Source organism: Rattus norvegicus, chromosome 4, assembly GCF_021556685.1.
Source record: "Rattus norvegicus strain SHRSP/BbbUtx chromosome 4, alternate assembly SHRSP_T2T, whole genome shotgun sequence".
Taxonomy (NCBI): Eukaryota; Metazoa; Chordata; class Mammalia; order Rodentia; family Muridae; genus Rattus; species Rattus norvegicus.
The window spans coordinates 127,451,945-127,467,184 of record NC_141537.1 but is presented as its reverse complement, the minus strand read 5'-3'; the positions used below and the strand labels follow the sequence as shown (position 1 = coordinate 127,467,184).

Here is a 15,240-nt window from a genome sequence, read left to right as displayed (position 1 = left end):
TAAGTGTTAATGTGTTTTAAATGCTTAAAATTAAGCTTCAACACCCAAACAATTAGCATCAGGAGACATCGCAAGTAAAGAATTGAAGGAAAATTATTGATGACATTCTATTTATGTGTGTCGTGCTTGATCATCATGTGCCGTCAAACCACGAAAACAACAGAAATAGAAAATCTGCTTGACAATAGGATTTGATGTGCCCAGAAAACACTGGCGATTAACAACGCACAAACATTCTAAAGGAATTCATTCAGCAGTTATAATCACTTTAATTACAAGAAAACATTCTTTTTTGTTGTCCCAATAATGAGTTCACTATGGCCCAAACATTCCCATAACTTCCCGGATAGTCTTTATGCAGTGAACGATGATGAGCAGTGTTAGGGGTCTTCAGAGTCTGGTGTCCGTGGTCATAAGCGTCAGTGAGCCATACTGACAGAAGGTGCTGTCCCTGTGGTTCTCCAGGTTAGCTGCCCTGGTCTGGAAGTGATGTAAAGGAGCCAGTGTTCCTCCAGTCTCCTAATAACAGTAATTAAAATTCACCAATATACTCTTAAAACAATGGCCCTAATAAGTAATAACAATAGATATCCCACATGTTTTAATTATTTTGATTAATATTTATATGTCAGGCACCATCCTATTTTTTAATTATAATCACTGCACCAATTTCCTTAGAGACTCGTGTTGTTCCCATCATGCAGATGAGAAAACTGAGGCAGAATGTGCTTATGTCACATTGTTTAAACCCTATTCTGTAAAGCTGCAGAGTGTGATGGTGTGACCCTGCAGTCTGACCTCGCAACCACTGGGCGAGCTGCCTACCAGCTAATTTGAGCACCACCTCCCCACTCAGAGGACACAGAGCACATTGTCACAGTACCAGACAGAGAGCAGCCTAAGAGATGCTCCTAGGCACATTCCCCTGTTTCACGTGGCAGTTCCTTCTTGGCCACACACTCTTTCCCTGCTGTCTACAGAGATTTGAAAAGGACAGATTAGAGGGAACATTGTCCTGCAGTGTGACTTGGATATAGAAGCAATCCTCTGGATCCAGTTAAAGTCTCTGCCTAGAAGAGTAATAGGCTTTGGGATGTAGTAGAGAAACTAAAGAATCATATTACACTTTGTCGTTCTTCAGAGTCTTTAAACAACTTTCAAGAAGCCCCCTTAGAAAATAGTAAGAGTTTTTACCAGCAGCAAGGCCCAAAGGTGGAGTGTGTGTGCACTGGGCACTCACTGTATGTGTGCCAGGCAGACAGTCTACAAAACACTTTCTGTCCCTTTAGCCACAAAACGGGACAGAACTCCTTTTACCAAATAAGAAAAATAAGGCTCTTACCAAAATGAGGGAGGAAGCAGTGATCTGGACCTGGGTCTGAAATCTCAAAACTCACACACAGTACATAACAAAAAATAAAGCTCTAGGAAGCTGGATTCAACCGAGTGCATGCTAAGGAATGAAAATGGAAGGCAGACCACCATCAGTTGGGATACATGAGCTGTCTTTTGTTCCAAGAACACAATGGAGAAAGATATTTTCCAGGTTTCTCGATTTAGAATGCTTACAATATTTTCCCATAGAAGCCTTGTTTTACCTGGCGGATAGATATTTGCATTCTCCCAATGCTAAGCTGCTTCCTGTGAATCATGGCTTGTGGGAACTTGCGTTTCCAAGTTGCACCATGAATTGAATGGACACGTACAGGCTAATACTAGAACACCACAACCGCAGCTAATCCTTACTAAAAAAAATGGAGTCAGTTTAAAAATAAATACCAAGAGTAGGACTTGATCATGCTACCCGGCTTGGTCCAAATAGAGAAACGGATGACTAATAAATGATTTCGTAAATAGAGACTGATTAGCCATCGCTAACAAGCGATTAGAATTTACGTACATGTGGGTGTGCAGAACATGGTTACATTCGTGAGTATTTTCAGATTCCAAACCTCCAACCTCCTAGAAATTAATGAAGTTGCTTTTGAATTTGATTAGTGGAGAAGAGAGTCAATTTACATATGAATATGATTGTATTCATTACATTAAGGTGGCCTCATGATTTATATGGCTTGTATTTATAAACACTGGTTATTCTAATGTAAGTTTTAAAATGAATCTTTCATGAGAGATACTAAATGAGGTTTGTCAAGAGTCCCATCCGCTTTGCAGTTGGGCTCCATTCAAAGCAACAGGGAAGAAAGCAGATGTTACTTATGTATTTAACAAGATGGTGGGTGCAGCATTCCTGATTCTAGCATTTACATGAGGAGATCAAACAGACTCAGTCAAATATAGCTGTTAAACTGCAGCGAACGTTAGCAAAGCCATTCATCATCACCCGGTAAAATGCTTGAACTTCAATGTGGTGTAGTATTCTGATGGTTCCTGCCATCTTTCAGGGTCAGGACAGGAGTGACACCTCCCTCTGTAAGCTGCGTTACATTTGTGGGGTCGGGTAGGGAAGAGAGTCCTGCAGTGTCCTCCTTGAGAGGGATCATGGACCCCCGGTTGTTTAAATTTTTCAGTCAGCTATTTGAAATGGAGACAGGGAAGTCAGGATCTAGATCCGGGGTTTCTGCATGCCTCCCAGTTGGTAGATGTCTTCTCAAAGGCCTTCATTTCTTTATGCTCTGCCCTACAGAGTCCTCCAATGCCACACTGCTGACTAATGCGGAGAAGATTGCCACCATCACCACCACTCATGCCCCCTCACAACAGGGGACCCAGGAAACAAGGTCAGATGTGGCTTGGGTTCTTTGTCATTGTCTGCATTGTTGAGGGGTTAAAGGACCCCTGCCTGAGGAATGGCAGCCTTGATTTTTCTTTCTTGTTTTCCTCTTGGATTGCTGTTATATCTGTGTCTCTCATTTTGGCAGGACCACCACCAAACCAAAGCCGGATTCTCAGTTTGAGTTCAAAGGACCGCAGGCTGCACAGGTGAGGGCGTCTTCTCCTTTGTCTCTGAACCTGTTAATCATTTCCTTCCAACTTCCTGAAGCTATTTTTACCAAAAAAAAAAAAAAAAAAAAAAATTTAAAACCTCGTATTGGAAAATAAACAATCTTTTTTGTGAAGCGATTTAACCAGATGTACACGCTCATATTTGATTGTCTAGAAAATGACGTTTTATTTTTACCACCTTTGAAAAATATTTTCTAGGTCCTCTTTTCAAAGGGGGAAGAAAGAAAGGCTGTCACAAGACTCAGTGATCAGAGAAACAAGGCAGCTAGTATCTTACTTCTCATGGTTTTCAAAACCCTGTTACTGTCAAGAAAAACGTCTTTTTATATAAGACATTTCTCTGGCTAGTGAGTTTCGGATAAGACCCCTAGCGTGCGAGTTCTGTCCTCAGGTTGGAGATGCCCAAATTACAGCCAGTGGTGCAAATCTGAAAAACACGGGTGATGTGAGGTTAATTTTTTTTTCCTGGCCTTCTTGAAGCCTTCGGCAGTTATTCATGATCTTCCCCCAGACAGAGGGAGCCAGACCCTCATTTATAAAGGCTGACGTAGGGCACTGCTAGCATTTGTTGGGGACCAGGCATCTAGCAACATGTCAGCCAGCAGTTGGTCTTCTACAGTGAAGACTTTTCCCACCTCAGAGGTAAACTGCAGCCTCACTGACTAAGCGGTTGTAAATGTGTGCATGCGTGTAGGTGTGCCCGCGAATGTTTACAGATCCAGAATTCCTAACACCTCAGATGAACAAAGATTGATGAAGATGATTAATGAACAAGAATTGCCGTGTTGCAGATAGAGCCTCAGCCTTCCTGCAGAGTCACTGAGAGAAATGGCCATGGGTCTAAGTTCCCCCCCGGAATGATCACGTTTAATTTCTTCAAACAGGAGCAAGATTTTTACACTGTGGAATTGGAAAGAGGAGCCAAGGGATTTGGCTTTAGTCTTCGAGGAGGGCGAGAGTATAACATGGACCTTTATGTTCTGCGCTTAGCAGAGGATGGTCCTGCAGAAAGATGCGGAAAGATGAGGGTAAGTAGCCAGGCGGCCAGAATGGTTGGAAGCACAACCCTCTGTGTCACTTCTCTACATTCTCACAGCTTTCAGGAGGGTGAATGGATGGCTCCTGCCACAGATTCTTTTCTAAAGCATACTTAGTTATAGCTACTAAGTGAGACAGATCTTGTGGATCCGTCTTTACTCCAAGCATAGTAAGGCAGGTGTTTTCTGAATGACAGACTCATTGTTCTCATGCATAATCTTGATGGTAGGCACATCCTGTCACAAGAAACTGGATAGTGAAGAATGCCTAGAAGGCAGGAAATCCGAGTAGCCCTATAGGTTCATTCCTTCTCTAAGTGGTCACCAGCTGCCTTCCCTTAACCTCAGAGATTCCCCGGCATGGGGCCAGTAGTTCCATAGCACTGTCACTGAAGGTTGCTGTGGACTGCTAGGCTTGTCAAACTTTTTGAAATTATCATTTCATCTACAATATTATCTAAAAAGTGGATGATATAGATATACATTTTGGGACCTCGAAATCAAGTTTTAAAAATTGTCAAAAATAAATTTCATCAAGTTTTGAGTAAGTTTAGAGTTTTGTGTCGGGACACGTGTATAAGCCATTGTCAGCCGTATGTCCCTTCATGGCATGGGTTGGGCATACCTAGCCTGAGGATTTGAAAAGAACAGATATCCAGAGCCCTCTGTTCTGTTTCCCTATTTAAAGTTTGTTACTACAGATAAATGTTAGCTCCCATGCAGACTAGATAACAAAGAGGCAAATCATCTCATTTAAATAAGTTACATAGCTGGAAACACACAGAGAGCCACTGCAGCAAACGAAATCATCAGGGAAGGAAGAGAAGTGAATTGGAAACACACACACACACACACACACACGCAAACACACACACTAAGCCAAAATCAGGACTGTCATGGGCTGTTTATACCTGTTTTTCCTCTCTCAATCTGAAGTGTTTGGGGTTTTTGTTGTTTCTGTTTTTATATGTTATTCTGCTTCTTATGTGTATAGACAGACAGATAGATATGCATGTGGAGACAAGAAAACGACTTGCAAGAGTCAGCTCTCTCTCTGTCCACCACGTGGGTCCCCGGGATCAGATTCAGGTTCTAAGAGTGTGTGGCAGGAGCCTTTGTCTGCTGATCCCTCTCATTGGCCCCAGACTGACATTTCTCACAGCCCTTTCTTAGTTGAGGAACAGAGCATAGTTTCAAGCATCCAACAGCGAAAAATGATGAATATTTGGAAGGAGCCGTTTCTAATGGCATGAGTTAGCATCGTTTGACAGTGCACGTAGCTCCTAAGCACATGTGTCCCATGATCCCTTGCGCTTTGTAGGCAGGGCTTGTTTTCATCTCCTCTGCAGTCGAAGAGCGAGCTGCAGGCAGCTGATGGGCCATATGATTAACTGACAAATGGGGAATGGATTCCAAAGCCAGTACTTGGCCTCTTCCTCTAGAATGTAAGCTGTGTGTGACTCAGAGTTTGTTGATTCTGTTTCTGCACAGTGCCTAGGGTGAGTCTGTGGTCTCTCAGGACTCGTCTGTGAAAGGTTTCTCCTGAGCTCATTCTTGGGTGATCTACAGGATTTGTGGCCCGTCAGCCTGTGGCTGGAGTCTTCCCTCCTCTCCTTATCATGGAAGTTCTTAGTGATATAGTAGTCAGATTTTGGAACCAGATGACTACAGATATAAGCCTGAGATAAAGAAGAACATATTATGTCTCACGATCTCAGAGGTTTTAGTTTCCATTTGGAAGGCAGACTGTTATAGTGGGGTGGAGGGATGTGTAGTGGAGGGATGTGTGATGTGGTAAAACTCCTTAGCTTACAGAAGATAAGAAGCAGAGAGAGAGGAGCTGATCAGTGTCCCTGCCTTCCCTTCAAGAACGTGTTCCTTATTAGCTAGCTAACTTTCACTCAGCTACTTACTAATAGTATCCTGGACCATGGCTCTAAGTGTTCATTCACCTTGGGGCCTTGGGAGACCACATTCACCACAGCAGGTACCCCATAACCTGCATCAGAGTGAGAGACAAAAAAAAATGAGGGTAAGAAAGACAGGATACAGGATTATTCGCAACTGTTGAACTGACACCCTATCATGTGTGCCATATTCTTTTGACTCGAAGCAAGTCCAGTTGTAACCTCCATCAAGGACAGATGACCGCACACAAGCATCCCTGTACAGGGTGGAGCTTCTCAGTCGAAGAGTGCTGCTGTCCCTTCCTCAGTCGCTCACACACTCCTTGTGACTCTCTTGCTTCCATTAGCACTCAGCATTATGTAATGCCCTACTGGTATAGCGTGCCTATAATTGCCTCTCCCTCATTAGATTCTAATTGCCATGAGGGTTTGATATTTTCATGGCTACATCCTGAGCAGTAGGGAAAAGTCTGGAATGTGCCTAATGTATATGTGGAGAATCGATGAGGGGGGAGAAGTTTAGGTCCAAAGACTCGCCTCGCTTATGGAAACCTGGTGTGACCATTTCATCTCATCTCTTACTTTGGCAGATTGGCGATGAAATTCTAGAGATCAATGGTGAGACCACCAAAAACATGAAACACTCTCGGGCCATAGAACTGATCAAGAATGGCGGCCGCAGAGTCCGTCTGTTTCTGAGGCGGGGAGACGGCTCGGTCCCAGAATATGGTGGGTCAAACTATGAAAACATCCCTTCCTTCCCTGGCATGACTCCATGAGTTTGTCTCCAGAGCGGCAACAGGAAAGCCCTTTTTGTCCCCCTATTCACCAGTGTCTTACCAGCCTCTCGCACCATGTGGTTATTTGCCTCGCTTGTTCTGAAATCTCTACACATTTCATCCCTTTGCTTGCTTACATGGACTGGGGCGTGGCCTAAGACAAGATCCTGATAGCCCCCTTTCTGATAATCAGAGAGAACATCCTGTCTGGTCCAACCAAGAGCGAAGGAATGTTTGTTTGAACTGTGCCAAACTGTTTCTCAGATCCAATTGTTAGCACAAATGACTATTCAGTCCTTTAAAGAAGCAGGTTTCCTGACTCACGTTGAGGCACAATATCTAGTTGGGTTTGTTTCTTTGTTGCTTTTCTTTTTCCTCTGTTTTGTTTTTGTTTTGTTTTGTTTTGTTTTTACTTTATTTAAGAGGCGTGCAGTTTTGAAATATTGGGGAGGGGGGCTTTGCTCATTTGTTTAGGCTCTGTATATGACAGTTGTCTGTCCCTCTCAACTGGTCTCTTACCCCAAATCAGACCACCTGAGCCCACACTATCAACAAACGACAACAAGCAAATGTCGACCTATTAGCCATATGTTTTTAAATGATGAAGGATGAAGCAGATTCCCAGTGCTCACCATGAGGGAACCATGTTACTATACCTTTCCTATGAGGAAAGCCGGGTAAAACGTAGAGGTCCTCTGTCGTATCTTTAAACATAGTTTGAGTAGATGGCAATGCTCTTTACCTAGGTTAGTGTTCTGATGGCAAAATATTGTATATTGTGATAATTATGTCCTATTTATTTGAGATTCTTGTTTAAAATTAAAAAAGAAAAAAAGAAAAAAAAAAAGGAAGCTATGCCCTAGATGTAGGGCTTTTTTTCCCAACCAAAGGTCTACAGAAGTTTCTATAGAAACTGTGATTGAAAGATCCCCATATACATTGGTCCCCTTTATTCGGGATTTATCTGTTATCACCCTCTTTTCTGAACGTCTTTCTGCACAATTCCCAGATGCATTTTGGGCACAATGAGATACTCAATTCAGACATAGTTCAAGGAGGAGAAGGGCTCCTTTGCAGGGCGCCTTCCCGGGTGTTGGACATTGGTGCTGGTGCACTGTATGAGGGGTCTGAGGTAAGGGGGAACCTTGATGACAACATCAGGTGCCATGGCTGCACACTGTGCTTGACTTCTGACCGTTAGGTGTATTGATACCACTGAAACTGTGTAACATGTCTCCCTTTTCTGTCTTCCCTACGCTTCTGTTGGATGTGATACCTCATTTGAGCGTCATCATCAGTAACCTGTGTATCTTCTCCAAACCTATGTCTGTTGCACTGAGGATGAAAATCCAACACTAACAAATGTTCTCTGGGCTAAAAAATAAAGATCATTGAAATGAATGGTTTTCCACCAAGGGTTGAACCATGCTGGGGTTGTGCTACTGTAATGTTTCCATGCGTCATTTGGACTACATCTCTCTAATTCTACTGATTAGAGTTACAAATGGGTTATAATATGTTAAGTTCCAATATTTTTCTGACTTGACTGGAACCTGCTTCTCTGTGAGGCTATTTTTGTAATGAGTTTTTTGTACTTAATTTAACTGCCGTGGTATTTGGGGGGGTGGGAGGGGGACTTTGTTCTTTTGTTGTTTATTGTTAACGCTCTCTATGCCAGCCTGTCATTGTTCCAGTTATTTGAAAAAAAAAAAACACACAAAACAAAACAAAAAAAAAAAAACAACAAAAGGATGCATTATCATCTGGGTTTTCAAGTCATCTTACGGCTGTCTAAAGAAAAAAACGTCATTGCTCCAATTTCGGTCTCTGCAGCCTTGCGTGTTGCCTTAGACTGTCTGACTGGACGAATAAACTCTCTTTACCCTATGTTAACAAATGAAGGTTTTTTTCTTTCTTGTTATAGGGAATCTAAATGTTCAACTTTTTCTCTTTCTCTCTTTCTCCTTCTCTCTGACTGTTCTTGCCTGGGTCCTCCCACCTACAGCGATGATCCCTCCTAATATCGCTGCATGTATGAGAAATGAAAAGTTCGGGGAGGCTTGCTTCTACCTTATGGGCCATAATCAAACTACGGTTTGTAGCTCAATCAATACTAGGTGTTTCTGTGCTGTGGCCTAATTTCCTCATTGCTTCTGCTTAGCTCTATTTTGATATGTATGGCAATTCATTCTGAGCACCCTGCGTTCTTTGAATTGTAAGTACATGGCTGACCTGTTGAAGTGTTGCTCTCTCTTGTCTTAAGACTTCAGTAAGAACCTAGGATAGATTTATGATAGCTACCTAAGTGCTTCCCTCCCCCCACCCCCAAGTGTGCAAGGACTTTGTCTTTGTCTAGTACCTTACCCAGCATTTAGAAAGCATGAGCCTTGTCCTGATGCTCTTCCCGAGAGTGCAAGACCTTGCCAGACAGGAATTAGAGATTTCCTGGCTGTTCAGGTGTCTCTCAGCCAACTCCAGCCCATGAGCCAAATCCTGCTCACGCCTGTTTTTTGCAAATAAGGCTTTATTGGCATATAGCACACCCATTATTTATTTATTTATTTATTTATTTATTTATTTATTTATTTTTTGCACCACAGAGGCAAAGTTAAAGATTGGTCGAGCCAAAATAAGTGTTAGTTATCCCCCACCCCTACATACACACACCAGAAAAGAACGAAGGAGACAAGCACCCATGCGCTAAGCTACAGCCCTGCCTTTGTTAAGCTTGTCCTGGGTTTGGGGAGATCTTTCATGAGACAGACAGACAGACCATTTTGTTACTGTTGGCCAGGCTATCTCATAGAATGTTTTGAAAGCCCTGCACCCCACGCTGTGGTAGTGCAACATCTCAGGCACCGAAAACTTGATGGTTTTGCCATCGCAACAAAGCGTCCTGCTTTGCAAAGGCCCTCATAAATCCAAGGTGCTGCCTTAAACGGCTAGAGTGTAGGATCAGATAGTTAAATGATAAATGGGACTTGTCATGGGCTGTCCAGCCTTAGATCTGTGGATGCTTGAGTGAATTAGAGGCAGCCCAATGGCTTCACAGCTCTTTCTTCTCACAGCATGAAGAAAGGTCCTTTTAAACTTCAAGATTTTATGAAGCCCCAGCTAATTTCAGATGTGCACCTAACAACCTATTCCCCTTGCTTTTATCTGACAGAAAGCTCTTTTAAATACAGTTCCTTGTTTTTTTTATTTACTTGAAAGTAGACAAAATAGTTAAATGCAAAAGTTGTAGTTTAATGGACCTTCAAGCAGGTGTCCCCTTTGACAGTTAACATCTGCTCTACACGATGTCTAGATAATTCCCCCTTTCCCGATACCCCGAATCCGTTTTTAAAGTAGAAGTATGTTTTTCATGTAATACACATAACATATCCTCAGGGGCTTGTCCTTGCTGTTAGGTCACCACCCTGATAAGCCAGCAACTATTTCTAACCCTAGGAAAGCTTTTCTTGTGCCCATCCAGGTCTGTGCCCTGGGTTAATTTTAATCAGAACACATATTCTTCAAATGAAAGAAAGAAGAAAGGCAGAGGTGGGGAAAGAGCTGATGGGTAGCCAGGAAGAGCAGGTGTGGGTCAGGTTGGGGAAGCTCTGGTACCTGTAGACAGACTCCTGCAGCTCTGCCTTCAAAAGCCTTATCCATTTATAATTTCTCCGATGGTCTGTCTTCGGGGTATGGGGAACAGCGAGCTAGATGTTGAAAGCCACAGCGCTAGTTTTTAATCCTAACTAGTTGCAGTAATACTTAAATTAACCAAGATTCAGTTGGCTTTGATTGACTGACTGCTTTAACAGTTGTTTGTTCGTTGTGACTAATGAGTCAAGTGTGGGAGGGAACTGGGCCAGGAGCCTCCGATCCTTCTTATTAAGCTGTTCTTCTTTCTCTCCCCGACAGACCCCAGCAGCGACAGGAACGGCCCCTCCACCGGTGCACAAGGTGTTCCGGAAGTGAGGCTGGGGCCACCGGACCACAGATCACATCCAGCCTTGGAGTCCAGTTACCCACCCGATCTTCACAAATCATCACAACATGCCGAAAAGCGAGCACACGCGAAGGATCCGAAAGGCAACAGGGAGCACAGCGGACAGCCCAACGAACATCACACTTGGAACGGAACTTCTAGAAAACCCGACAGTGGGGCATGCCGGCCCAAAGACCGGCCACCCGACACATGGAGAGAGGCGCAGCCGGAATGGACAGCCACCAATGGCCCAAAGAGGAGGTCTCCGGAGAAGCGCAGGGAAGGCACCCGCAGTGCTGACAACACTTTGGAAAGAAGGGAGAAGCATGAGAAGAGAAGAGAGATGTCTCCTGAGAGGAAGCGAGAGCGGTCACCCACCCGGAGAAAAGACAGCTCCCCGAGCCGCCGGCGGAGGTCCCTCGAAAGACTCCTGGATCAAAGAAGGTCCCCAGAGCGCAGAAGAGGGGGCTCGCCCGAGAGGAGAGCAAAGTCCACCGACAGGAGGAGGGCCAGGTCCCCAGAGCGCAGGCGAGAGCGGTCACTGGACAAAAGGAACCGAGACGACAAAGTTGGCCACCGAGAAAGGGAGGAGGCTGGTCTGAAGCTGGAAGCCGGGAGAAGCCCCAGAAATCCCCCAGAGCAGAGAAGGCGGCCTTACAAAGAATGTAGCACCGACCTCAGCATCTGAGACTCAGAGCATTGCAACCTTTACCGTGTCAAAGGTTCTAAGAGGAAGGTCGCAAAATGAAATAATTTAGTTTCTTACCTGAGGAAGCATCTGACACCTGGTAGTCCTAAGAACAGTAACAGACATTTTATGCATCTGAAATCTTATAAGGAAAAAAATATATATGAAAAGTCTTGTGCCTGATGTATAATATTAAAGAAAGTATTTTTAAATGCATACTTTTTTTTTTGAAAATTATTTGCCAAAATACTGGCCCAAAGGGATATATACATTTTGTTTCTTCACAAGCTATAGAGTTGTTCCTTCTTTGGGGCAAACTCTTTCTCTCCTAAATAAACGGGGCTGTTGGTCATGTCCTATAAGTAAATGCAGTTAAATTTAACTCAGTATAAACTGTTTCGAAGTGACGTAGTGCTATACTGTAAGCCCCTGTTTTTCTGAAAAGCAGAACACAGAAATATACAGACTGAGGATCTTTTAGGATGGATTAGGGTGGCCATTGAGCCTAAAATTCAGCCAACTATGGGACAAGAATACTACTGCAAATGAAGGATATTTATGACTACAGTGCATGGCACTAAGAAACCTTATGATCTTGAGGTATAATTGGTATAGTCAAAGAACGGTTTGTGCTCTCCCTGGCCCAGAAAGGTGCAGAAACAAGAAGGTTGGCTGCCATTAACCAAACCCAGCCTTAGCTGAGACGATCAGGTTCACCAGGTTCCACCACAGAATACATCTCACCTGCAGCAGCGCCCATTGCAAAGTGTCAGCCTCTGGGCAGAGCAGACAAGCTCCTTCTGGGTTGTCTGGTCCAGTTTGAAGCTGAGTAGATGGAATGTAGGACCCGTACCTCTGGGATGAGGGAGATGTAAATGTCTCCCACATGCAAAGAGTACCCTCCCCCCACTATTTAGCATAAGCCCCTGCTTGCCCTCTGCCCAGTGGGAGCAGAGGAGTGAACTTTGGTGGTGGAAACCTGTCACGATATTTTAAAAGTATTGGGGCTGCATATTCCTGGAATAGTTGATCACACACTTTGAAACCATAATCCAAGTCCTAAGGATTGATTGAAAGGGAAGGAAGAACATGATGACGCCTGTGGGTCTTGATCTGTCTGCTGGGAAATGACCCTATCCCTTGTGTTTGGGGACAGCGAAGGAAAATGTAATGGTTTTTCTTGCTGAAATAGACCCATTTTCTGAACCTCAGAAGGTGTGGTTGGGTCAGTTGTAGCCCTGAGATGTGGTTTAAATGGATTACTGCCTAGCTGAGCCAAAGCGTTTGCTTGTATCTGTTGGACCACTGCAGCAAACCCTGCTGACAGAGCATTTGTATTTCTGTAGTACTGTTTTGCATTTTCCATTCAGACACAGAACTGTGCAAGTCAATCACTGTTGATTCCCGTGGTACTGTAATAAGGGAGGGGCAAAAAAAAAAGAAAAAAAAATAGAAAAGAAAACCAGCCAATCATTGTACGTAGAGTTTAAAATTGTAATTAATAGAGCCTCTTTGGAAGAAAAAAATAAAACAACTGTTGCCTTTTTTTGTATAAAAGAGAATTTATGACAGAAGTCTAGCTGTGAGGAATGTGATACGTGTCTATATTTCTGAATATGAACAGATTGATTCTTGGGGATATACTTTATTGTAAATCAGGTATGTAAAGTTGTTTTAAAGTGGGACATTATATAAGTAATCGTCACAGCTTTCATTTGTTAGGGCTGTTGTTTCTCCGTGGAGAGACTGCTCATTTGCACTCTCTGTTCACTTATTTCTTGCCTCACGCTCCCTCTGTGTTGATGAAAAGCAATGTGTGGGCCATTCCTTTTATAAAACACTATGCACATATAAATGTTACATTGTTCATAGCTTTATTTGACTTAGGGTTTATATATAACATTACACTGAGTAGTTATAGAGTGGACATTTCTCCAAGTTCTTTCCTTGAATCAAACAATATACATGCTATAGCTACAGGGACAGGAGGTCTGTGACTGCTACTTGTGTTATTGGAGTGCTCCCTACAGATCATACACGGATGATTGCATTAATGCGGAGGAAGACTGAGTCCGAAAGCCAGCTTGGAGGTGTTGCTCTGGAGCCTGTGTGACTAGGGTTTTCCTCACTAGTTCTGGCACAACCTATGATGTTAACTGATGGATTCATTCTCTTGATCATGGTCTATGGGTTTTAAACAAGTTTTAAAAAAAAAAAAAAAAAAAGGTTGATTTTTGGAGTGGGTCCAAAGTTAGCATCATGATATCTGTCTCAGTTTAAAAAATAAAGTCAGTGCTACCCAAGTGAGCCTGGCTCAGTATCTGAGGACTTTTGCTATGACAAGTTCACCTTAAATTCAGTACATCAGATTTGGTTTGCACTGTATGGGAAACTACGTGTGGTAAGCCGAAATCTAGAATTCTCTTCAATCTACTGTAGACTATATTGGAAACTGATTCTTGTGAGCCTTCTTCCCCAACCTTTCACTTACCATAAGAGTGCTGATGAGGGTTGAGTATTTTGTATGGTTAAATCAAACAATTTAAGATTCCCCAGCCCCCATGACACAACCAATGCCTGAAAGAATGTTTGGGGGGTAGGGGGAGTCAATAGCGTACTTGGATTTTTTTAAGTTTCTTTTGTGAAAGATTTTTTTAATGCATTTTTACTGTAAAAATACATGGAAGTGTATGCATTCCATTACCACTGTTGCTTCTGGACTGGTATCTTCTTTGTCTCCATGTGGTCTCAAATGTATCGGGGTCAAGTAACTACTTGAGGGCCATGACTGCAACTCTCGAACTATCACTCTGTTGATGAACAGGGTTCTTCACTATGGAAAAGTGCCTTGCTGTTCAAAATGTAGCACATGACCTAGCTGCCTCATGATTATCAGGGTGGGCTTATTAGGAGCATAAAACCTCAGACCCTACTGCAGACCTGAAGTCACACTGTGCACTCAGCAGGGTCCTCTGCTAATCTGTGTGCACATGTACTATAGTCACAGACACCTAGTAATAGCAGACTCCTCAGAGCAAAGGGTCGTGTCACCCCTTAAGGGTGTGCTACCTGGCCAGGAGGGTTCCTTAGTCTCTTGAAGCCTCCCCTCCTCCTCTCTGAAGGAGCATACCTCACAGAGTTATAGGTCAGAACATACTGAGATCTAGAAGCAGGTCCTCAGCAAGTGCAGTCAGCACTTCCCTTAGTTGTAAAACCAGCAAGTCATGCAGTTGGACTAGGGACAGATGGGATTGAAATGTGTAGCCAGGATGCTGTTTTGAGACCAAAAAAAAAAAAAAAAAAAATTGGATCTCCGAGCATAACATGGGGGTAAATCCATAAGTGGAGTCAGTTGTGCTCCCAGGTCAGACAGGAAGTTAATGGATGGTTAACACGCATCTGAGCTGATGGTGGAGCTTCAAGGATCCAGTTTCCTTCTTCTTTCAGTGTGTTTGACATGGTGGCTAGCACTTTTTCCTAGGAGCTTAAGTACCTGAAGATTCAAAGGGGGTATTGTATGAATAATAAGCCTTCCTGCAGCCTGCCTCTGTCACATTGTGCTTTAGTTTATCACCGACATGGTAATTATGAGCATTGCCTTTTTAGTCTCTCTTTTGTTGAAGATGGGGTCTAGCACTGGCCCCCAGCTTAACCCAACAATTGAAGCTATTTGTAAAGCTTTTGTGTCCAAAAGTTCTTTACCTGCCATAAATACCAGCACTGAAAAGGAAGTCTGAAACTCAATTACAGCTATCAGGACTTTGCTGCTGGTGGCCAAGCTGAGTCTACCTCTCATGTTCTGCATTAATCTTGAAAGGAAGAGGCCTTTCAGACTCTGATTATGAAGCAAAGCAATCAGCATGACTGTGAGTTCGGTACATCATAAGCTCCC

The 15,240-nt window shown here is 43.3% G+C and overlaps 1 protein-coding gene and 1 long non-coding RNA gene across 52 annotated transcripts in view; one reads left to right on the top strand and one right to left on the bottom strand.

Annotated features, from left to right (window-relative positions):
* Magi1 (membrane associated guanylate kinase, WW and PDZ domain containing 1) overlaps nt 1-14,055 on the top strand; it is a 603,975-nt gene extending 589,920 nt beyond the window's left edge. For 28 of the 51 annotated variants that reach the window (XM_087658830.1, XM_087658829.1, XM_087658827.1 and 25 more), the window contains 5 exons: nt 2,645-2,738; nt 2,880-2,940; nt 3,849-3,992; nt 6,499-6,637; nt 10,594-14,054. In XM_087658830.1, coding sequence (XP_087514956.1) covers nt 2,645-2,738; nt 2,880-2,940; nt 3,849-3,992; nt 6,499-6,637; nt 10,594-11,348 — 1,193 coding nt within the window. In that variant the 3' untranslated portion in view covers nt 11,349-14,054. 51 annotated transcript variants of the gene reach the window in all.
* LOC134486617 (uncharacterized) lies at nt 246-10,599 on the bottom strand. The gene is made up of 2 exons (XR_015686072.1): nt 10,297-10,599; nt 246-519 (listed from the first exon to the last, which is right to left on the bottom strand). It is a non-coding gene; the product is annotated as an uncharacterized LOC134486617 (long non-coding RNA).
* Nucleotides 14,056-15,240: the final 1,185 nt, after the last annotated feature.